The sequence below is a fragment of the Schistocerca serialis genome, chromosome 4 (assembly GCF_023864345.2).
Source record: "Schistocerca serialis cubense isolate TAMUIC-IGC-003099 chromosome 4, iqSchSeri2.2, whole genome shotgun sequence".
In the NCBI taxonomy this organism is placed as follows: Eukaryota; Metazoa; Arthropoda; class Insecta; order Orthoptera; family Acrididae; genus Schistocerca; species Schistocerca serialis.
The window spans coordinates 452,009,096-452,034,294 of NC_064641.1; the positions used below are offsets into that span (position 1 = coordinate 452,009,096).

Below are 25,199 nucleotides of genomic sequence, written 5' to 3' on the forward strand. Positions count from 1 at the left end.
CAGCCCCCTGCCACCTCTTTTCTCCAATAACTCCACTCAGTTCTGTGAAATGTGCCACCTGCACTTTGACAATTACTATGTCCACGTCAATAGTGTAGCAGTTGACATCCACATGCAGTTCACAAGAAGCTTTAATGTTCCACAAATAATGCCTGGGCACTTATAATGCTGCCTATATTGCTGATACGTTGTTTCATACAACATTCCTGAGATGTAGTCATTATTTTGTTTTCCAAAATAGCATTTGCATTTATCTTTCATAATAATTTTTATAATCAGTGTTTACCGGAAAGTATTCCGTAACAATAGCTCAAAGTCAATGTTCTCTCCTAATGTGCACCTTAAAACATAATTATTGCCAAACTTGACATTTCACAGTGACAGTGAGATTCCCTGCAAGAGATGTCAAGTATAGTGGTATCCCAAAAATTAGAAGAAATGTCCTTCCATGACAAATTGCTGCAGTGGACATGCGATCCACACGAATTGTAGTTTGCGGAAGGTTGCACGTTGAGTAACTATGTTGAGCAGTCCATGAAGGAAAATTATTGTAATTTTCACTTAACTCTAAAATGAGAGGAGGTTGGCATGACCCCTTTCTTCTAAAGCTTTCTCGATGACCCCACTGGATTCTTCACTTCACCCCCCCCCCCACCCCCCACCCCACCCCCCCGTCCCTTGTTGGGTGCAGCTCCTAACATGCGACCAGTAAAAAATAAATTTTGGAGTGGCTTTTGGGAATACTGTAATGATGCTATAATGAAGCATTCATAGGGATCAGGATGTCCATCATGTTTAAAAATTCTGGATTTACTGCAATACATAGGTGTCTGATTGGTAAAATGGATTGTGGGACAAACCCAAGAGAAGCCTGTGTACAGAGGCAGGAAAGCTGCTGTCACTTATTTAGATAGGCTTCTAATGACCTGAGAACCTTATATGCTTTAATTGTTGCCATAATCATTGGCATTTTGCAACTGTTAACATCAGTTCAAGCTTACAATGATTATAGAGAAATTACCTGTACATAACAAAGCCCCTCAGAATGAAACCAGACTACACTATGGTTCTTGATGAGGCCAAGATTTAATCAGTATTAACTGGAGGGGAGGGGGGAGAGGGGAATATTCAGCTATTCACTGTTTCCCCCAACTGTCTTCTGAATGTGTCTTTGCAATCAGTTATGTGTGTCAAATGCTGAATTCTGTGCAAGTGACAGCTATGAAACCAATGAGCTGTAATCAGGCTTTGAAATCTCTAAACTGTTCTAATTTCCAGATACTCTGCAGGCAATCCATCAGTCACACCCAGCAGGTAAAACAGACCAGAATATCCAGGATATATTTCTCAAATTCAAAAATAGGGTGTGTCAGAGGCTCATTAGTATCCACAAGAGACAAGCAATAAATGCAACATCTAAGTAGGTATCTGGGCTATGCAATGTGACTTTTATGCTACCCTTCTCCATACTGTAATATTGTGGAGAAGGTGTCAGTCACAGATCCATCAGATGAAGAGTGCTTGTGGTAACTGACAACAAACTGCACTTGATAAAACCATATTTTATAGCGGTCCTCCTTTGCAAGCCTCTTAGATGTGACAGGGAAGTTGATTGCAGGTGACATTTTAGTGATGGGTCTAAATTTTTGAGAATCTGTTGGAGTATGTGTCATTCTTTTGATGTGGGACCATTTTTATAAGGCTTGTATGTGGAAGCATTAAGAAGCTGGCAGAGTTGCTCAACCACATAATCACTGCAGTTGAGAAATGTGTTGGCCTTGTCCATGGAAAGACTGACACCATTACCAGACTTCTGTGTTTTGTCAAAGTGACTACTCCAAAAGAATTATTTGAAGATGATTTGTGACCATGTTGTATGTGAACTAGAAGTTGCACAATTTGCTACATTTCTAATCAGTGAAGAAAATAATCTATCACAAGTGTTTTATTGTGGCGCTGTTCACTTCATCTAGTGAACGGAGCTTCGAAAACTGTTCATAATAAAAGTGGATGAAATTTTCATAAATTTCTTAAGTTGATATGGTACTTTATGAAGGATTTTCCCTCGATGGGGGCAACTTTCTCAAACATTACTATGTTTTCCAATTTCCCTCTCAAATTTTGCACCTATGGGGTGCAAATACTGAAATCTTGAAAAGAGCCCTGGAACTTGTTCTGCATTTGAAGAAGTATGTTGCCGAAGTACATAAAAAAACCAACAGAAACTTTGAAAAATTGAACATTATTTAGAAGACAAATTCCTTTGTGTAAAACTTGTTTCTTATATCATTATCAATCAAACTTTAGCGCTTTTTAACAAAATATCAATCAAATGAGTCCATCTTCTATCTGTTTGTACATAGATCTGTTCAGTTTAATGTATAGATTTACTTCTCAGTTTCATAAAGAAAACTGTTATGGAAATGACGACAAATTCTAGCAGATTACTTGCTACAGATGTTACCAAAACATTGTAATCATAAATAAGTCGTTATGTAGATACTGGATTAGCTGCCACAGGTGCTAACAAGAACTACACAGAAAAGGATATCCCTAGTTTCATAAATGGGTGCACAGATATTTTGCAAAGCGTGTATTTAAAAATTGTTGAGAAGAGTCCTTCAAAATTAAGGATTGTCAAAGGAGGTTCATGTTTACAACCTGAAGTTATTGCAGAACTTCATTTTGAGAAGTCCTCAGGTGACAACTGCAATGGAAGAACTAGTGACAAAAAACATTTGACCCCATCAACAGCTGATGTACTGAAAGGAGAATATTTTAAATTTTGTGAATATTCTGAGAAACAGCTGAAACAATTCATTCCTAAGGAGGACAAACTTGGTCACTTTCTGATAAATTTATTACAAAGTGCGAACCATGATTTCACTAAGTTTGTACAGAAGCTGTTATACATGTTTCATAGAAATGCTGCAGTTGAAAGAGGCTTGTCTGTTTAAGAAGTTTTAGTTGAAAACTTAGAAGAAGACACAGTTGTTGCGGAAAGAAGTGTTTACAACGCAGTGCATTTGTTTGGTGGTTACTTGATAGTGAGAAAGAACTATGGACATTACAAAATCAGTTATACTAGCTGTGAAGACTGCATCATCGCAGAGAATACAAGCTTTAGAACAGAAAAATTCTGATGAAAATTAAGTGGCCAATTTTAAAAAGAGAACTGATCAAGAAATAAGAGTTCAAGGATAAAAAAAAGAATGAGTGTAGAAAAGACAAAGAAAGAATCTGAAGTTTTAGATGTTGAAATTTCAAGTTTCAGCTAAAAGAAATTAAGCCCTGAGTTTCTTACAGTCAAATTTAATATTGTTGACATAAATTTTATACTTCCATAATTATTATATCGTCTTAAGGAAAATTGTAAGTTTTCATTACATTACTATGTTAAAACAATTTGTGCTGTTTTGTTGATAACTGACATTCTGAGCCCATGACTTTGTGCAAAATACAGGTTGATTCTTACAGAGAAGATATCAGTAACCAGCTACTTTTTATAATGCTGTTTATTTATTTAAATATCACTGTTACTGGTTTAAAACTCACAGGTTTATCATTATGTGACTTGTTCATGTCAAGATACATTTTATATTAACTTTCACTTTTTATTTCCCCATATGCTGAAATTTCTTTGGAAAAGGGGGGGGGGGGGGGGGTACCTCACAACCAAAACATGATGTGAGACAATGTCTATTTAACTGTAATTGTGCCTCACAATGATTTTAAATGATGTAAACAAATGATTAAAGTGATGATGTTGTGGTTATTTACATTGAAAAATACATGTCATTACGTCAACACAAATAACCAAAACATCTTCATTTTAACAATTTGTATACACCATTAAGAATCATCGTGAGGCACAATTGTATGTAAACAGACACTGTCTCACACCATGTTTCGATTGTAGGGCACCACCATCCCAAGGAAATTTCCTCATATGAGGGAGTAAAAGATGAAAGCTAATGTAAAATGTATCTTAATGTGAACAAGCCATTAGATGATGAACCCAGCACTATTTAAATAAATAAATATCATTATAAAAAGTAGCTGGTTGCTGTTATCTTCTCTGTAAGCATCAGTCTACAAGACAACTTATATTTTAATTAATTTAATGGTAAATATATCTCAAAATAGCCATACACCAGTGTAGGTGGGTAGTGAATGTTTTTATAGCATTTGATGAATGGTGTACTGTGAGTCATACATAACAACATTATTCATGTTGTCATACAGTTTAAGTGATGTAGGAATTATTACATTCAGCATTGAATTTGATCTTCTGAAGATCGATACAATCCCTGATTGTCCACACATCAGTTTTACAATTATTACAATAGTTACTTCTTGTTTTTCCAGAAGTAGTGTTGCAGTTGAAATGTTACTTTTACTCCTTTGTTAGTTGTTTCCATCCTGGAATACCCAGTTTCATAATATTACTTGAATATTTTTTACTATGTGAATCACTTTTTCTTGTAACTCCTAACTATACAAGGTAAAAGTTTTGATACACTTCAGCAAGTTATGTAAAAGATATGTGGTGAAACTCAGTTACAGCATTACATGAAAAGTAATAAAGTATTTGATTGCAACAATCCAGATTTTGAATGCATAGCAGTGAAATATAATTTATTGCTCTGACCTAAAACTAAAGTTTAAATACAAAAAAAGTTCATCTAACATAGGTGAAAATTTCAGAGTTAATGGTAATTACCTTTAATCTTTGGTATTAAATGCCCATATGTGTGTAACTTGAAGTACTGATGATATCTTCTTCTGGATGTTAACACCTACATAATTTTAGACTTCCTGTTGAATTTAGTTTGTTATTTTTGTAGCTTCCTGATATACTGATAAGAGTGTTACAAAGGTATGTAATGATATGAGAGTTGGAAAGGAAAGGATTGTGTAAGAAAAACTAAGCAAGTATGTTCTAATCTAGACACACAGTTCTGATAACAGGTAGAACCTCATGCTGAAACAGAGCAACTGAGGCCAGTTAGCACTCTCGGGGTTCCAGTCTCAAGCAGTGATCAGCTAAGCATGTGTGCATCTGTTAACAGCCGCAAAGATTCTGGAATTCGTAGCAACAGCCGTCGCAGTAGTATTCAACAACAGGTAAAAACCCTAGAATTTGGTGTGAGGAGTATTTTTGTTTACTTAACATCTGAAATCTCATGCATGTGTCATGTTTGTCCACAGACTTTGCACATAATGTTCTCTGCCATCTTTCATTTCTTTTGATTTGGTTACAGTAAGACGCTCCGCAAAATGCAAAGACTTAGAATAATGTATGCTTATGCTTGCACACTATCAATGCATTTCCTTCTTCTCCCATACGTTTTGTCACAGACCAAAAAATTTTTTGTGATTATTGTGTGGTTTGAATTATGTGTGACTCAGTTACACCTACTCTTTTCTTCAAATTTCATTTTAATCTGTTTCACCCAACTGCCATGCTGCTGTGTGCCTAGTGTCATTTCAATTGTTCTCCCACGGGTTTTATTCATATGTGTATATGGTGAATTATTTCATCATAGAATTATCACGAAAACATTAATCCCATGGTTTTTGACAAACTTATTTATGAACACAAGAGGGGGAGGGAGGGAGAGAGGGGGGGGGGGGGGGGTTGGTGGGTGGGTGGCTGGCTGGCTGGGTTGACTGGTGGGCAGAGAGGGGGTGCGGGGGTATGTCGACGCATGCATATATGCGCACACACGTAGTGAGAGCGACGTGAATTTTCAATATGTATTAGTACTAGAGCACTTGCCTTGCAGTGGTAACAAAAAGCAGAACTTTTGCAAAGCAAGACTGGATGAAACTGCAATAGTGTTTGCGTCAGCCACAACAAGTGAGGCGGGGTGCTTGCATGTCCATAATTGCTTAGGACTGGTGTCGGTAAGACATAAACCTCTCTTAAGCTATGGGGTTTCATTTCGGAGGATAGCAAGGGTGAATGTGTACAATAACCAACTGGAACACCTGTGTCGTGCCTGTCCATTTACCTTTCAACTGCAGCAAGTGATCTACATCAGATAATTTCATCAAAGGGCACATGGACCAATAAACTTACGAAGTGCAATGAAGGCAACACCAAATTTTAAGGGACTAAAGATCTTACAGTCCCTGAGCTCCAGTAGTATTAAAGTAAGTCAGAACATGTAGAGGTTAAATGAGTTAATGACAGGGGGCCACAGAAACAAGGTTACAATTGGTGGAGGTGCATTAAGCTCTGCCAGAAATCTTTCTATTTCGGTAATTGAAAAATTCAAGTGAGGTGGGCTGTTGCAGTTAGAGTAGCAACAATAGTTACAGATTAAACACGTAAACGCTAAAAACTAAAATTGTAGCCAGAAACAAATTTTATTAGGTTCGTGCATAAGTTGATAGCATTTTTGTTTTGAATGTTGGTATTCCGGCTGTTATGTTTTTATTTATCAATTGTCATTTTTTATTTGTAGCTCACCTTTCGGTATTTGAGTTTACATATTTTCATTTTGTCACTGGGACATAGTGAGTGGGGCTGTGGATGGTAGAAAATGGAGTACCAAGTGGAAAAATTATAACATTTCCAACACGTTCTTCTATTTCGAGTTCAATAGAGGGGTGACAGCAACGAAGACAGCCAGAAACATTTGCTCTCTGAGGTTTGATGAAGATCATTTAAATCCATTAATCCACAATGATCCATGTCATTTGTACTCGAGAACTGGCAAATGTGAAGAACCGTGGTCATTCCACCATCGTGCAACATTTGCATGCAGTGGGAAAGATTCAAAAATCGGGTGTATGAGTACCACATGTTGTAAACCAAAGTCACAAAAATCAGCGGGTGGCCATATCTGCATCTGTGCTTGTTCATCATCAATTGTCTCTGAACAGCACCACCATTCCTATACTGTATCATTATCAGTGATGAGAAATGGTGTGTTTATGCTAACATAAAGAAAAGAATTGTTGAGCCCAAACAAAGCAGCAACTTCCCTTACAAAAACCTGCCCTTCCACAATGGATAATGTTATGGATCTGGTGGAACAGCAACAATGGGGTATACTACAAATTCCTTCCCTGTAGTGTAACCATCAATACCCACATTTATTGTCAACAACTGAGACATTCTGCAGATGTGCTCCGAGTGCAACAACAAGGAAGACTGCGTGAAGGGATGCTACTCCACGAGAATGTCCATCCGCATTCTGCTAGACTGACAAAAAAATGTCATACAGTAGTTGGACTGGGAAATCATTCTGGTTCCACCTTATTCACCTGATCTTGCACCCTCAGATTCTCACCTTTTTTCTTTCTCTGTCAAACAACCTTCAAGAACTTCCTTTCTAGACAAGAATGCACTACAAACATGGCTCAATGAGCCCACGTGATTTAAACTGCTACTGAATGGAAAAGTTACCCCAGCATTGGCAGACTGTTGTAAATAGTGGAAGCTAATATATTATTCCAGAATGAGATTTGCACTCTGCAGCAGAGTGTGCACTGATATGAAACTTCCTGGCAGATTAAAACTGTGCGCTGGACCGAGACTCAAACTTGGGACCTTTGCCTTGAATCATGCTTGGGTAGCTCCGTTGGTAGAGCAATTGCCCGTGAAAGGCAAAGGATCCGAGTTCGAGTCTCAGTCCGACACACAGTTTTAATCTGCCAGGAGGTTTCATATCGGCGCACACTCCGCTGAAGAGTGAAAATTACACTCTGGAAATGTCCCCCAGCCTGTGGCTAAGCCATGTCTCCACAATGTCCTTTCTTCCAGGAGTGCTAGTTCTGCAAGGTTCTCAAAAGAGCTTCTGTGAAGTTTGGAAGGTAGGAGATGAGGAACTGGCAGAATTGAAGCTGTGAGGATGGGTCGTGAGTTGTGCTTTGGTAGCTCAGTTGGTAGAGCACTTGCCCGCGTAAGGCAAAGTTCCTGAGTTCGAGTCTCGGTCTGGCACACAGTTTTAATCTGCCAAGAAGTTTCTATATATTATTGATGACTTAAGTATCTGTTTTATGTTTCTGTTGTGTTTATTAAACTTATGGGAAAACACCATGAACTTACACACCAGCCCATTAAGATTTACAAAGCATTTTAACGGTGCTTTAAAAGAAAGACTTACACTGTGCTGTGAATCTTACTGTAATACTGTAATTACTAATGGATTTATTGTGTTTCAGGAGAATTTCAGAAAGACATACACATACACAAACTTTACAGTTAGCAGAGGTGCCCTGAAATTTGATGAAAACACAATAAGTTCATAAATAATTATACAACTAGTCCTTACAGCCGAGTGGTGAAGCACAGTTGTAGGCTAAGTTTATTTTAAATAACCCTTTAGGCGAAACCAATGCTTAACTTCAAGACATTACACAATTGCAGTAGCCACTCAGTTACACAGACCAAGTGAGCAAAGCCCAGAGGGCAGCATGCTAAAAGAAAAATAAACTGAAAACAATTAACAGATAGAGGGCTAGTTAAAAAAGTTGGCCAGCTGCCATACCAAAATAGGTACCTTTCATCAGTCATATTGCAAAACTCTGTAGTAAATGGAAATGAGCGTTGGGCGTCATTGGCCGGGAGGCCCATTATGGGGCAGGTCCGGTCGTCTATGTGCAGGTCTTATTACATTCTACACCACATTGGGCGACCTGCGCGCCAGATGGGGATGAAATGATGATGAAGACAACACAACACCTAGTCCCTGGGCGGAGAAAATCCCCGACCCAGCCGGGCCCTTAGGACAGCAGGCCACTCAGCTATCGGGGTGGACATTCTGTAGTGAATTTAACAGTGAAGCTACTGACAAACAATTCATTAAACAATGGGTAATACTGCAACACATACACATAAATAGTGTTAAACGTAGCTCAACTTAGATGTAAGCCAATATACAAGCTTCTGTAGGCCACAACATGAAATCAATTGGACCAGCTATGAGGCCTAAATTTAAAACAACGAAACTCTTGTCTCAGAATCTGGCAAAAACCCGAAGAGATTCTGGTCATACGTAAAGCACACCAATGGCAAGACTACAGTGCCACTAAAGCAAAGTTATTAAACACGGTTTTCCGAAACTCCGTAACCAAAGAATATGAAGTAAATATTGCTGAATTCCAATCAAGAACAACTGCCAAGATGAGAAACATAGAAGTAGATATCCTCAGTGTAGCAAAGCAGCTTAAATCACCTAATAAAGGCAAGGTTGCTGATCCAAATTGTATACCAGTCAGGTTCCTTTCAGAGTATGCTGATACAATAGCTCCATATTTAACAGTTTTATACAACTGCTCACTTACAGAAAGATCCGTACCTAAAGACTGGAAAATTGCTCAAGTCACACCAATACCCAAAAAGGGAAGTAGGAGTAATCCGCTGAATTACAGGGTCATATCATTAACGTCGATTTGCAGTAGGATTTTGGAACATATACTGTGTTCGAACGTTGTGAAGTACCACGAAGAAAACGATTTATTGACACGGTCAGCATGGATTCGGAAAATATCGTTCTTGTGCAACACAACTAGCTCTTTATACTCATGAAGTAATGAGTGATATCAACAGGGGACGTCAAATTGATTCCATATTTTTAGATTTCCAGACGGCTTTTGACACTGGTCCTCACAAGTGTCTTCTAAACAAACTGCGTGCCTACGGTATGCCTATGGAATATCACCTCAATTCTGTGACTGGATTTGATTTCCTGTCAGTACGGTTACAGTTCATAGTAATAGATGGAAAGTTATCGAGTTAAACAGAAGTAACATCCAACGTTCCCCAAGGAAGTGTTATAGGTCCTCTATTGTTCCTGATCTGCATTGACGACATAGGAGATAATTTGAGTAGCCGTCTTAGATTGTTTGCAGATGATGCTGTCATTTACCGTCTTGTAAAGTCATCAGATGACCAAAACGAATTGCCAAATGATTTAGATAAGATATCTGTATGGTGCGAAAAGTGGCAATTGACACTGAGTAAAGAAAAGTGTGAAGTTATTCACATAAGTATTAAAAGAAATCCGGTAAATTTCGATTATGTGATATGTCACACATATCTGAAGCCTGTAAATTCAACTAAATGCTTTGTGACTACAATTACAAATAACCCAAATTGGAACAATCACATAGATAATGTTGTGGGTAGAGCAAACCAAGACTGTGATTCATTGGTAGAACACTTAGAAGGTGCAACAGGTCTATTAAAGAGACTGCTTACACCACACTTGTCTGCCCTATTTTGGAGTGTTGCTGTGCGGTGTGCGATCTGAATCAGGTGGGACTGACAGATGACATCGGAAAAGTTCAAAGAAGAGCAGCTCATTTTGTATTGTGAAATAGGGGAGATAGTGCCACAGACGTGATACATGAATTGGAGTGGCAGTCATTATAACAAAGGTGTTTTTTGTTGTGACGGGATCTTCTCATGAAATTTCAATCGCCAGTTTTCTCTTCCAACTGTGAAAACATTCTGTTGGCACCCACCTACATAGGGAGAAATCATCATCACGGTAAAATAAAAGAAGTTGGGGCTCGCACAGAAAAATTTAAGTGCTTGTTTTTCCCACGCACTGTTTGATAGTGGAACGGTACAGATACAGCTTGAAGGTGGTTCGTTGAACACTCTGCAGGGCACTTTGTGAATAGCAGGGTAATTACATAGATGTAGAAATCTGAGTGGATACTGACTAATTTAACAAACACTATTTGTATTATAACTCAAGGCAACAGGCAATAGGTCATAGGAAATGCGCCTCGAAGACACTACAGTCACTCATGCTGTTCAGTAATGAGGCAAGTACACAACAAACTTGATATACATTTGCAAATATCTGAAGCATGAATAACACCGATGACTGCCTTTATCTCACAACAGCAGACCAGAGTAATGACAGAATTACCTACTAGGTGTGGAAGGTAACAGGATGTCACAACAGAACACAGAATTAATGCCCATTACGAAAGAGATAACCATAGTCCACAAATGGGCACGCAACAGTTCCCCAAGCCGGCTTCCTTCCTTCAATGGTCAGATGAATGACAGTCGAGTTCCCAACTGGCATAATGGCGCCAACATCTCTCCACAGCAGAGGCCACTGCATTCTAGCAGTGTTTGGCAAACGAAGAGTGCTCACATGTCCTCAGTCAAAACTGACCACCAACTACCAATGCTGGTGAGCCAGTCACTTCTCCCGTAACAAGTCAAGCTCCAGAATATATGCAATCCATGACTGCACATGCATATGTTCTGGTGACATGTGAATAGAATCAATACCAGCAAAGATATCACACATGCATGACACAAACTATGTCAGCACTCCCTGTCGGAGCACTTTTGTGACACTACACGTGGCATAAAGCATACACTAGGTCCACAATTGCGCAACAGCAGGATTCCTGAACAGAAGTGTGGAGTCTGTAGTCAGATTGTTGCTACACACCACTCACAACCTTGTGTAAGGGTACGAGATTTTCCTTAATTTTGTAAGTAGAAATTCACCATAAGCACACTAGATTTCCCGCCTCAGGGCCTACATATCACCATATAGCGGAAATGCTGAGTTGTGATAGGCACAACAAAAAGGTTCACACAATTATAGCTTTCGGCCATTAAGGCCTTTGTCAGCAGAAGACATACATACACACCTGCACACTCACACTCACGCAAATGCAACTCACACACATGTCAGCAGTCTCAGGCAACCAAAACAACACCGCGAGCAGCAGCCAGTGCATGGTGGGAGTGGCAACTGGGTGGGGGTAAGGAGGAGGAGGCTGGGGTGTGGACAGGGAGGGATAGTATGGTCAAGGTGGCAGACAGTAAAGTGCTGCAGTTTAGATGGAGAGCAGGAAAGGAGGTGTGGGGAGGGGGGGGGGAGGGGGGAGCAAGTAATGGAAAGTAAGAAGAAATTAAAGGACTGAGTGTGGCGGTGAAATGACGGCTGTGAAGTGCTGGAAAGGGAACAGGGAGGAGGCTAGGTGGGTGAGGACAGTGGCTAACAAAGGTTGAGGCCAGGAGGGTTACGGGAACGTAGGATGTACTGCAGATAAAGTTCCCACCTGTGCAGAAAAGCTGGTGTTGGTGGGAATGACCCATATGGCACAGGCTGTAAAGCAGACACTGAAATGCAGGATATCATGTTTGGCAGTGTGTTCAGCAACAGGGTGGTCCACTTTTTTCTTGGTCACAGTTTGTCAGTGGCCCTTCATGTGGACAGACAGCTTCTTGCTTGTCATGCCTACATAGAATGCAGCACAGTGGTTGCAGCTTAGCTTGTAAATCGTATGGCTGGTTTCACAGGTAGCCCTGCCTTTGTGGGATAGGTGGTGTTCGTGACCGTACTGGAGTAGGTGGTGGTAGGAGGATGTATGGGACAGGTCTTGCATCTAAGTGTATTACAGGGGTGTGAGCCATGAGGCAAGGGGTTGGGAGCAGGGCTTGTGTAAGGATGGACGAGTATATTGTGTCGGTTAGGTGGACGACGGAATACCCCTATGGGAGGTGTGGGAAAGATAGAGGACAGGACATTTCATTTCAGGGCAAGATGAGAGGTAATTGAAACCATGGTGTAGAATTTAATTCAGTTGTTCCAGTCCTGGATGGTATTGATTTACGAGGGGAATGCTCTGTGGCAAGACTGTGGGACTTTGGGAGGTGGTGGGAGACTGGAAAGATAAGACACGGCAGATTTGTTTTTCTACAAGGTTGGGAGGATAAGTGCAGTCAGTGAAGGCTTCAGTGAGACCCTCGGTATATCCCAAGAGGGACCGCTCATCACTGCATATGTGACGACCACGGATGGTTAGGCTGTACGGAAGGAACTTCTTGGTATGGAATGGATGGCAGTTGTCGAAGTGAAGGTATTGCTGCTATTTAGTAGGTTTGATATGGACGGAGGTACTGATGTAGCCATCTCTGAGGTGGAGGTCAACATACAGGAAGGTGGCTTGTGGCTTGTTGGATTGAGTGGGACCAGGTGAAGCAAATGGAGGAGGGGGGGGGGGGGGAAGTTGAGCTTCTGGAGGATTGTGGATAGGATGTCCTCAGCTACGATCCAGGTAGCAAAGGTGTCAAGATGTCATCAATGAATCCAAACCAGGTGATGGGTTTAGGATTCTGCGTATTTAGGAAGGATTCCTCTAGATGGCCCATGAATAGATTGGCATAGGATGGTGCCATGCGAGTTCCCGTAGCTGTTCCCCGGATTTGTTTGTAGGTAATGCATTCAAAGGAGAAGTAATTGTGGCTGAGGACATAGTTGGTCATGGCCACTAGGAAGGAGGGTGTTGGTCTGGAATCCACAGGGTATTTGGAAAGATAGTGTTCAGTAGCAGTAAGGCTATGGGCATTAGGAATGTTAGTGTGCAGGGAGATGGTATCAGTAATGATGAGCAGGGCACCGTGTGGTAAAGGGACAGTAACTGTGGAGAGTCGATGGAGGAATTGGTTGGTATCTTAATCATTTCACCGCCACACCCAGTCTTTTAATTTGTTCTTATTTCTCTCCTTTCCACTACTTCCCCCTCCCCCTTCCCTCTTCTCTCCTACCCTCCGTCTAAACTGCAGCACTTTACTGTCTGCCACCCCACCACACTATCCCTCCCCTTCCCCACCCCAGCCTCCTCCTTACCCTCACCCATTTGCCACTCCCATCATGCACTCGTGCTGCTGCTCGCAGTGTGGTTTCAGTTGCCTGAGACTGCAGATGTGTGTTCAAGTTACTTTTTTGTTAGTGCGTGTGTGTGGGTGTGTATGTGTGTCTGCTGTTGACAAAAGCATTAGTGGCCGAAAGCTATAATTGTGTGAATCTTTTTGTTGTGCCTATCGCAACTCAGCATCTCCGCTGTATGGTGAGTTGCAACTTTCCTTCTCTAATATTGTTGCATTCCATCCTGGATTTTCCATTGACTGATTTTTGACTGATGGCTTTTCTTCAATCCTAACCCTATGCTGTTTTCCTTTGTTACTATTTTCTTTTGCGTCACTATACTGAATGTCTGCCCTTCTTTCTCTTCTTTCTCTTCTTTCCTATGTGTTTCTTGTCACCTTAGAAACCTCACTGCACACTCTGCTTACGAGCCACACCATATCAACTGTCCCGGCCACACGCAACAGATGGTCTCAAGACCACATTGATTGTTGTTGCAGCATCTTATGTCCCACATTACTCCCGCCAATATAATTAATCCCATACTTTCAAACTGGTCACTCTCCCTGCGTCATTTCTCGTATTTTTGCGTGTTATCTGCAGCACCTTTCCGGTGCCACTCGACCTTGTAACTCTACCTACGAACACCTCCCACACTTTCTCCGTTCTATCCCAGTTTCCACCCACTAATTCCACCTCATCCAGTCACATCTGCATCCCCCTTCTTCATGCTTATCTACCCTCAGACCTGTTACCGACTCTGTGTGTGTGTGTGTGTGTGTGTGTGTGTGTGTGTGTGTGTGTGTGTGTGTGTGTGTGTGTGTGTGTGTGTGTGTGTGTATTAATTATTAGTTATTCACTTCTTTGATCCTTGTGACTTCTCTCTATTTTAGCGAGTTTTCACCTTCCACTATCGTCATCTTCCTCAAATTTTGTCTCGTTTCTCCCCCCCCCCCCCCCTTTGCATCCATTTCGCCCTTTTCATGATTTTTCACACATATTTGGGTGTATTTTTGCGTAATTTTTCAGACGTAATTCTACTTTTTTACGTAATTTTTCGCTTTTTTTCCCCCCCACCACCACCGTGGATTCTTTCCCCTTCCATCTGCATCAATACAGAAAAGTTTCCTTGTCTCTAGTCATATCCCAGCCCCTCATACTGTTCCTACATTGTTGCTTGGCTCATGAAAGGCTTTACCATCAAATTACCTCTCTCTGATTGCCACCCCTCCTTATACAATGACCTCCACCTGTTCAGATTCCACCAATCCTTAGCCCTCACCATCATAGTCCTACAAAACCATATCAACCAAGCCCAAACTTCCTCGCAGTACCTTCTCTCCATCCACAAAATTCTTCTGCTATGTAATCCCAATCCTGGAACCAGTAACACACATTGAAACTCTTGTCCTACAGGAACTTGAGCAACATGCACAATGCCACCTCAAAGAGCTCTCCATCCTGCTCACTTCCTACTCCCACCTCAGAGTATCACTGTCCACCACCTCTACAACAACCTCCAAACCTACCCCACATCCCTTCATAGCTGCCAAACCCTGTCTCGCAGACCTATTACACTTACCCCACCCTCCAAAACTCCCTCCTACCACCACACAGAATCCAGAACCTAAACAGATCCGCAACACAGTCAGGAACCTTTTCTCCAGAAGCCTTAGTCCCACAGAAATATCAGTCCTTTCCAAAGGCCTCGCCTTTTGCCCCACTCCCAAATTCAATCATGAAGGACTTGTTAAAGATCTTCTCTCCTTCTCCTGGACCCTGCAATGGAAACACTTTTTCGCCACCAACCCAAGCAATCAGACTCAACCAAAAACCAATATTTAACCATGCCTAACTCATTTCACTCTTCTGTCCAACCGTGAGTCACTCCCACTGCCTCCTAACCACCTCCTGTTAACTGTCCAGAATTTCTTAACCTCAAACCTTGCAGCACCATCATTCCAGAAATCACTCAACATGCAAACTAACCTTACATCTGCAGAAAGAACTGTAGTCCACCATTTGAAAACTGATCCTGACTTTATAATCTTACCTGCAGACAAAGTCACCACCACCGTTGTTTTGAACCACAAGGATTACTTGGCAGAAGGACTCTGTCAGCTGTCAGATACTTCCACCTACAAACCTTGCCACAGTGACCCCATTCCAGTAATCCAGCAGGATCTCCAGTCACTACTCAAATCCTTAGGCCCATCCCAGTACCTCTCCCCAGAGTCGACCTCTCTACTTAGGCCTACCACTCCCTGCACTCCTACCTTCTACAGTATTCCTAAAGTCCATAAATCCAACCACCCAGGATGCCCCATTGTGGCCGGTTACTGTGCCCCCACTGAGAGAATCTTTGCTCTCGTAAACCAACACCTTCAACCCATAACCCAGAATCTACCCTCCTATATAAAAAATACCATTTCCTCCACCGACTCTCCCCAGTTCCCGTCCCCTTACCACACGGTGCCCTGCTCGTCAGTATTGATGCCACCACCCTGTGCACTAACATTCCTAATGCCCATGGCCTTACTGCTATTGAACACTATCTCTCCAAATGCCCTATGGATTCCAAACCAACAACCTCCTTCCTAGTCGCCATGATAAACTATATCCTCATCCACAATTACTTCTCCTTTGAAGGCATTACCTGATGGCTACATCAGTACTTCCGTCCATATCAAACCTACTAAATACCAGCAATACCTCCACTTCGACAGCTGCCACCCATTCCATACCAAGAAGTTCCTTCCGTACAGCCTAGCCATCCGTGGTCATCACATATGCAGTGATGAGCAGTCCCTCTTGGAATATACCGAGGGTCTCACTGAAGCCTTCACTGACCACAATTATCCTCCCAACCTTGTACCAAAACAAATATGCCGTGCCTTATCTTTCCAGTCTCCCACCACCTCCCAAAGTCCCACAGTCTGGCCACAGAGCATTCCCCTCGTAAATCAGTACCATCCAGGACTGGAGCAACTGAATTAAATTCTCCACCATGGTTTCAATTACCTCTCATCTTGCCCTGAAATGAAATGTCCTACCCTCTATCTTTCCCACACCTCCCATAGTGGTATTCCGCCGTCCACCAAACCTACACAATATACTTGTCCATCCTTACACAACCCCTGCTCCCAATCCCTTACCTCATGGCTCATACCCTTGTAATAGACCTAGGTGCAAGACATGTGCTATACATCCTCCCACCATCACCACCTACTCCAGTCCAGTCACTAACACCACCTATCCTACAAAGGCAGGGCTACCTATGAAACCAGTCATGTGATTTACAAGTAAAGCTCCAACCACTGTTCTGCATTCTATGTAGGCATGACAGACAAGAAGCTGTCTGTCCACATGAATGGCCACCGACAAACTGTGACCAAGAAACAAGTGGACCACCCTGTTGTTGAACACACTGCCAAACATCCAAACATGATATCTTGCATTTCAGTGACTGCTTCACAGCCTGTGCCATATGGATCCTTCCCACCAACACAAGCTATTGTGAATTGTGCAGATGGGAACTTTTACCTGCAGTACATCCTACATTCCCGTAACCCTCCTGGCCTCAACCTTCATTAGTCACTGTCCTCAACCTTTCAGCCCTCTCCCTGTTCCGATTCCAGCACTACACAGCTGTCATTTCATGGCCACACCCAGTCTTTTAATTTCTTCTTTTTTCTCTCCTTTCGACTACTTCCCCCCTCCCCCCTCCTCACCTTCTCCTACCCTCCATCTAAACTGCAGCACTTCACTATCTGCCACTCCCACTCCAGCCTCTCCTCCTTACCCCCACCCAGTTGCCACTCCCATCATGCACTGGTGCTCGCAATGTGGTTTCAGTTGCCTGAGACTGCAGATGTGTGTTAATACTGTTCCATTTTAATCTGCAGTTTATAACGAATAAGTTATGATCGGGTTCAACTTCTATTCCTGTAAATCTTTTGCAGTTTGAAATCTGGATTCTAAATACCTATCTTACCATCACATAACCGGTCTGAAACCTTCCTCACCTACTTTTGCTTCTCTTTGTAAGGAGCACTGCCATATTTTGTGTTGTGAAATACCAGTAATGCACTCCTTACTTATCACTGATTTCTGGAACTTTCAAAGTTGAGCATGCCTTTTTTTCTGAGCAAGTTTCTTGCTGTTCTGTCTTGCTGTTTGCAAGAGGAGTCATTATGTTTCAGAACACATGGTTGTGCGGAGCCACATAGAAAATAAATAGGTATGAAGAATTTGCTAGAAAGTATAATTAATAGTTGGAAGTATTACACCAGTTCATAGGAGAAAAGTGTTTGAATAATTCATTTATTTCACAGAATGACACATGGAATTTAATGAAATTTAGGATTGAAACATTATCATGTTTGTCAATGAGTAATTTTCGAGGAGAAACATATTGATAGTTGAATGTAAATGAAAGGCTTTCTGTGATCAGTGGTTACCTGTTTAATTAGTATGGAAACACAAAATAGCAGTGGTTACTTCAGTGTAAATGTGAAACAAGCAGAATTGTTAACATGAGACTGGACGAGCTTAGACATTTTGAAAGTAGTGTTTTACATGCTAAAGGGACAATAAGACAAAGTAACCTGACATGTACTTTTATTATTTCAAACAGACATTTTCTCCATACTTGAGTCAGATAATCCAATAGTTCAAAAATAAACTGAAAAGACATAACCAGAGCTTTACATCTTCCTTTTCCTGTTATTGAATTCCAGTCTGCCATCACAATTAAATTTTTGTCTCCCTTACCAAACTTGGTAATTTCTTTTATCTCATCCTTTTTTTTTTTCCAATTTCTTCATCAGGTGCTGAATTAGTAGGCACATGTACTAATGTAGTGGGTCTTGACTTTGTGTCTGTCTTGGCTATGAAAATGCATTAACTATAATGTTCATCATATTCACACCTATTCCTATTTTCTTATTCATATTAATCAGACTTTTTAGTAAATATATCTAAAAACAAAGATGATGTGACTTACCAAACGAAAGCGCTGGCACGTCGATAGACACACAAACAAACACAAACATACACACAAAATTCAAGCTTTCGCAACAAACTGTTGCCTCATCAGGAAAGAGGGAAGGAGAGGGAAAGACGAAAGGATATGGGTTTTAAGGGAGAGGGTAAGGAGTCATTCGAATCTCGGGAGCGGAAAGACTTACCTTAGGGGGAAAAAAGGACGGGTATACACTCGCACACACACACATATCCATCCACACACATATACAGACACAAGCTGACATACATATTTATGTTTGGTAAGTCACATCATCTTTGTTTCTAGATATATTTTTCCCACGTGGAATGTTTCCCTATTAATTTATATGATTAATTTGAACCCAGACTTTTTAGTAAAATTTGTAAACAAAATGAAGAAGCTTCTCATTGACAAGTCTTCGTATTCTGTATAAGAATCTCTATTGTAATGTGTAAAAGGTGGTGGGTAGGAATTACTAACATTTGTATACTTTAAAAAAAAATTATAAATGTTCATGGAACATGAACTAAGTACTTTGCTGTGTATTTCACTTCTTTTGTTAGAGGTCAGTGCTAATATTTTTTTTCTTTTCTTCTGCTGGTTATGAATGTTACTTATCTCTCAAATTGATATGGAATATTGAAAATAACTTTTATTGGGCAATAAATTTGCATTGAAAGTGTAGATTCCCAATTGCGTAAACACATACTTAGCCGACACAGTGCATATCTGTAGCCTAACCATAATTTAGTGACAGTATTATGAAAAGTACAGGTTGCTGCTCACCAAATAGGGGAGATGTTGAGTCACAGACAGGCACAACCAAAAGACTACTAAACAAGTATGCTTTCGGCCCAAAAGACCTTCTTCTAACATAGAAAACACACACACACACACACACACACACACACACACACACATATTCATGCAAACGTAACTCGCACAAACATGACCATTGTCTCAGGGCTGGCCTGGCCACAACCTTCATTAGTCACTGTTCTTCAGCCACCTGTCCCCTATGTTGTCCCAACTCCAGCATGACACAGCCTTCTATTCCACCAGCGCACCCAGTCTTTTTACTTCTCTCCTTTTCTGCCCCCACCCTTCGTCCAGCCTCCTGACTGCACCCAGGTGCTCTACCATCTCCCTTCTATGTCCCTGTATGCTCCCACAAGCAGCACTTTACTCTCTCTCCAATCCTGCTATCCCCCTCCCTTCCTCCTTGCCTCAGCCTCCTCCTTACCCGACCACCCAGCAGACTGGTTCTTCCATCATGTGCTGTTGCTTCCTGAGGCTTGGCCTATGTGTGTGTGTGTGTGGGGGGCGCGGGGGGGGGGGGGGGGGGGGGGGGGGTGTACACACGTGCGTGCCTGCCTGCGTGTGTGCACGCGGGTGGGTTGGGTGTTGTCTAATTCAGAGGTCAGAGGAAGGTGTTTTAGCCAAAAGCTTACTTGTTTAGCAGTCTCACCAAGCGAGGTGGCGCAGTGGTTAGATACTGGACTCGCATTCAGGAGGACGACGGTTCAATCCCATGTCCGGCCATCCTGATTTAGGTTTTCCGTGATTTCCCTAAATCGCTCCAGGCAAATGCTGGGATTATTTCTTTGAAAGGGCACGGCAAACTTCCTTCCCCGTCCTTCCCAAATCCAATGAGACTGATCCTTCCCAAATCCAATGAGACTGATGACCTCGCTGTCTGGTCTCCTTCCCCAAAACAACCCAACCTTTAGCAGTCTTTTTGCTGTGCCTGTCTACAACTTAACATCTCCACAATACGATGAGTAGCAATCTGTCCTTTTCATAATATTGTCGTTATTCGATCCAGTAGTATGCATTGTTTGATTTTGTCTAACCATGATTAATATTATTTTCTTTCAGACAATTAATATTTTTTATGTAAATGATAAGGTATTGTAAAATATTTTGCTATAGGGGCATCAGTCAATGAAAATCTGCAGATTATTTCAAGTTTACGCAGTGTAAATGCTCGAAATCACCATTATGCATCATGTTTTTGTTATAATCTGTTCTGATTGTTAAATATTTAAATCATGTTCTGTTTCTTTACCCAGTTTTTTTTTCTCGTTACAATGATATTTTGCAATATTAAAAGTTAACATAATAGTGGGATGGGTCAGTTTGACTCTTTCTTTATTTCTGCTCTTAAAGTTACAGTGTTTAACACCCTCTTTAAATCCTGTGCACATAATATTAAGTATTAGAAAGGTCAGTTGCAAATTTTTCCATGTCACACACTCACCTAGAGTTACTGACTCGCTAGTCTACAGTTACTTTACTTCAATGACAAATTTTAATTTTTAAGAGTGTTCTGTGTCTTTGACAGTTTGGCTGTGAGCTTTAGACTTGATTAAATTTCAATGTAACGTTTCACTGCAGAAAGATTCTGTGATGTTTCTTATTTAAGAACAGTTATGTCTGTGATTACATGAATTTGTCCTGCATTTTCTTTTGGGATGCAATCCTTATGCCTTTACCTCTCACCATCATATGTCAAGAGATGTACTTGATATTTTATCAGTTTATTTACATAGAAAACTTTACCAGTTTTAATATTATTCATTCACTTGTTAGATGCACGCAGCTCAGTAGTCACATGTGAGACATCGTATGGCCATTCTTTACCATAACGCCAATTTTTTTTCCTGGTAGATACAGATTTTGGTGATTTTTAATTTCTTTTCCTTCTTTTCTCCCATCAAGATGTACATTCTAAACTACTAAAATCGGCTTCCATGGTGTCTCCTTTGATTCTATCACTAGACCTATGTTACTAAGGAAATAAAAAAATATATCCCTACTCACCACTGCCACTCTGCCCCTGTCTGTTGAATATTTTTATCCAAACTATCCCTCTTCAGGCATTGGCTTCTACTAATACAATTTCTCCCACTAACTTTCAGATATGAATATTCTGGAAAACGTGATTTCAGTTGGATACCAAAAGGACTAAATTGTGTCTCTCGGCTGTACAGTGATTCTGTATCTTCGTAAGTTAGATATTTTCAAGTCACTAACGTCTATGGAAAGAATTTCTGCCATCTAGTCAACTATTTAATATGAGTGCTTGCTTTACTCTTCCAGAATTACACTTCTTATTTCACCAGGTTGGGACTACGTTACCAGAAACCATAGTCTCCCACAGACCAGAATTTTTACCACTGGTCTTGTCTGACTAAAAGAATCTCATAATAGTGACTCACACTTCAGGTATCAGAATCTTCTTTCAGATCAGACTCACTATCAAAAATACAAACATGTTCCTGTTCTTCAAATCTATACCAACTCTGTCAATCCAAAAGGAAAATGAAACTATTCATAAACAGCCAAAGAAGTGAATCTTTTTACCCTCTTTTCAACATACCTTTGGCTTTTGGAGACGGCTGTTGTAGCTGCTCCTTGTGACCAGCTTCTCAGCGTCTGGTGATAACAAGCGACCAAGTATTTTCCACTTTGCATCTACATTGGTGCCAGTTCCTTTTTCTCTTACTTATCTGTAACATTAAACACAAACATACATAAAACAATCACTAAAAAAGTAATTATTTACCGAGCGAGGTGGCGCAGTGGTTAGCACACTGGACTCGCATTCGGGAGGACGACGGTTCAATCCCGTCTCCGCCCATCCTGATTTAGGTTTTCACTAAATCGTTTCAGGCAAATGCCGGGATGGTTCCTTTGAAAGTGCACGGCCGATTTCCTTCCCAATCCTTTCCTAACCCGAGCTTGCGCTCCGTCTCTAATGACCTCGTTGTCGACGGGACGTTAAACACTAACCACCACCACCACCACCACCAGTAATTATTTATTGTTGATTGATACTGGAGGTCATGCGATAAAATTTGTTTTGTGACTGTTATAATCCCAAGCAACATGACCACTCCACTTTGGCCCCTCACAAAAATTGAATACTGTTTTTAGTAAGGATCCCAACAATGGGTTGGTAACTTCAGGACAGCAAAGTATCAATGGTTAGGTACCACAGCAAAAATAAATAAAAAAGACACTTTCAAATGTGTACTGCCAGCATAATCTTTGTGATGATGAAATCATGTGACTCTTGAAGTTACCCCAACATAATGAATATTCCAAGAGATTTTGGGCTTCCAGCCGGATAAAAGTAACATTTTTCCATGATATTCCACTGACAACCTGTCAGCCAAAATATTGTGGTAATGTCATCTGGAGCAAGCCAAAACCTCATGGATGAAGTCGTGTCTAATTCATGCCCAGCACTTCATAAATATAGCCTCACTTTCTGAATTACAGCAGAGGTAGAGACAAAGTACATGTGAAACATTTTTCATTAACTGGTAAGAAAGCACGTCCATAAAGTTAGCTGGTAAGAGGATAATGTTCTGTGCCTCTATGGACCAATTTTAAACAAAGAAAGAAAGAAAGAAAGGTAACAGCAAACAATTGCTTTACAATTCATCATACATTTAAGAAGCTACAAGAGTAAAAAAATCATTAGTGGAAACAGTAAAGAAGATTAGTCGTGAGATATCTGATGAAGTGAAGAAACCCAGTATAGAGGTATACCCAATGTCTTTGGCCAGATTGGTAATATGGACTGCAGCTTGGACTGGATATTGAGAAAACAAAAATAAGAAGTCAGTATTCTAAACACTTTGCATGCTAAATTGGCAGGAAGGAAAGTACAAATGAGAAATAGTTACTTTTATTACAGCATGATTGATTATTACTAGGTAACAAAATGTTAATGCCATTTCAAAGAGGACAATAAGAATTGTGTGAAAGAAAAAAAAAGAATTGGCAAAATATGTGAGATATGGAAATGAAAGTAAATAAATGTGGAGTGGAACAATAAGAATTAGAGAGAGAAGAAAGTGTTTTTCCTCTCATTATTTGAGTATAATTATCTTGCAAGGGTAATTTTATTTGTGTGAAAGCTTATCATTCCCCACTTTCTATACTTAAAGTTTGAAAGCCGAAATTAATAACAATTATGGAAATTCCTGGATGGAACAATATGTAAAATAAAGGAAAGGCAAGCACTCGTCTGGGGCAGACACACAAAACAGAAGACAGTATTAACTAGCTTTTGAAGTCTGGCCCTTCTTCTTTCAGAAAGTAGACACATTCATACACACAACCAAAAAGATACTCACACACACTAATGTGTTTGGGTGTCTTTTATCTTCATGTGTGTGAATGTGTGTACTTCCTAGCAGAAGAAGAGTCAGTGCAGAAAAGCTAGTTCATATTGTGTTTTATTACATGTGTCTATGTGCCACACTCAAGTCTGCTAAAGGTGAGTGGTTGCCTTTCCTTTATAATATGTAGTCAAAATTAAAGTATACTACATTAAAATATACTACCATGTGGAACAAAGTAATATTCTGCTGAATCCAAATAGAAGCTTTTAAACAAGGCTGATAGAAAATCATTCTGAATTAGCCCCAAGTTCTCAGGCTTTTAGATCTTGTAACTGTGGCATTAGCACCACTTCATCACCACAGTTGCCACCGCCACCTATCATATTATCACTGCCTTCAGCCCTTTAACATCCAATGCTGGATAAAGGCCACTCTAAAGTTTCACACTTATTATGGTCTTAAATAAGAAATGTCCATTCAGTTCCTCCTTTTTTCCGATTTCACCTGTCCACTTTTTGTTAGGGCATAGCTTTCATTATTATGTATCTCGTGAAACCCAGCAAAGAACTTTCTTGTGCCAGTTTTCATCCATTTGTCTGTTTACATGACCCAAGCCCTTCAGTTTGTTTTGTTTACAGTCATAATCACTTATTCCACTCCAGTATGTTCATGTTTTCACTAAACAGTCTGAGGTGAATGCCTGAACGGATTCTTTGAAAAAGCGCAGCTGATTTCCTTCACAAATCCGACCTTGTTCTTCATCTATAATGACCTCGTTGTCGATTGGGACAGCAAACCCGTCATCTTTCCTTTCAGTCTGTTGTCTGACATTTTTTTCACTCCTAATAATTCCCTGCATTGATTTTTCCATTCAATGAGCAGCCCTCGTGAATGGTCTTTGCATTAAAAGTACATCTCACTGCAATAAGTAAAAAATGGCAACACACACAGGTTGCAAGCTGCCAAAAGAAAAGCCATGTCTTGAAAGCTAGTTATACTGTATTCTGTTACATGTGTGTACATGCAACACACAGCCATATGTATTGGAATCTTCGTTTTGAAAACCATATTTAGTTTGTAAAAGTTCTCTAGACTATTTGTACTCTTTATTTTCATTATTTTTCTGCCTATGAAGTCATCGTCTTCAGTTGCTTTACTGTATTTGCAACCATGTCAAATTTTATTACAGAATAGTAGCTTGATTTCCTCCTAAAATTTGCTCTCGTAGGTCAATACTCTACATAGATGGTCTACATACAGTATATTTTAGTTTTTTGAGGTGGGGAATTCTGGATCAGGGCCCCCCACAGCCTCAGGAGACTAATGAGCAGGTCTTTGAATAAAGAAGAAGAAGGAGGAGAAGCTACAACAGCATCAGGATTCATCTATGGGCAGTGATGGCTGGAGGGC

General features: G+C 40.6%; 1 protein-coding gene across 2 annotated transcripts in view; it reads left to right on the top strand.

Moving 5' to 3' along the window:
* The window catches only part of LOC126475092 (adenylate cyclase type 9), a 194,015-nt gene that overhangs the window by 97,848 nt on the left and 70,968 nt on the right, over nucleotides 1-25,199 (top strand). For both annotated transcript variants that reach the window (XM_050102664.1, XM_050102665.1), the window contains exon 7: nucleotides 4,972-5,127. In XM_050102664.1, coding sequence (XP_049958621.1) covers nucleotides 4,972-5,127 — 156 coding nt within the window. The remainder of the gene's footprint in view (nucleotides 1-4,971; nucleotides 5,128-25,199) is intronic.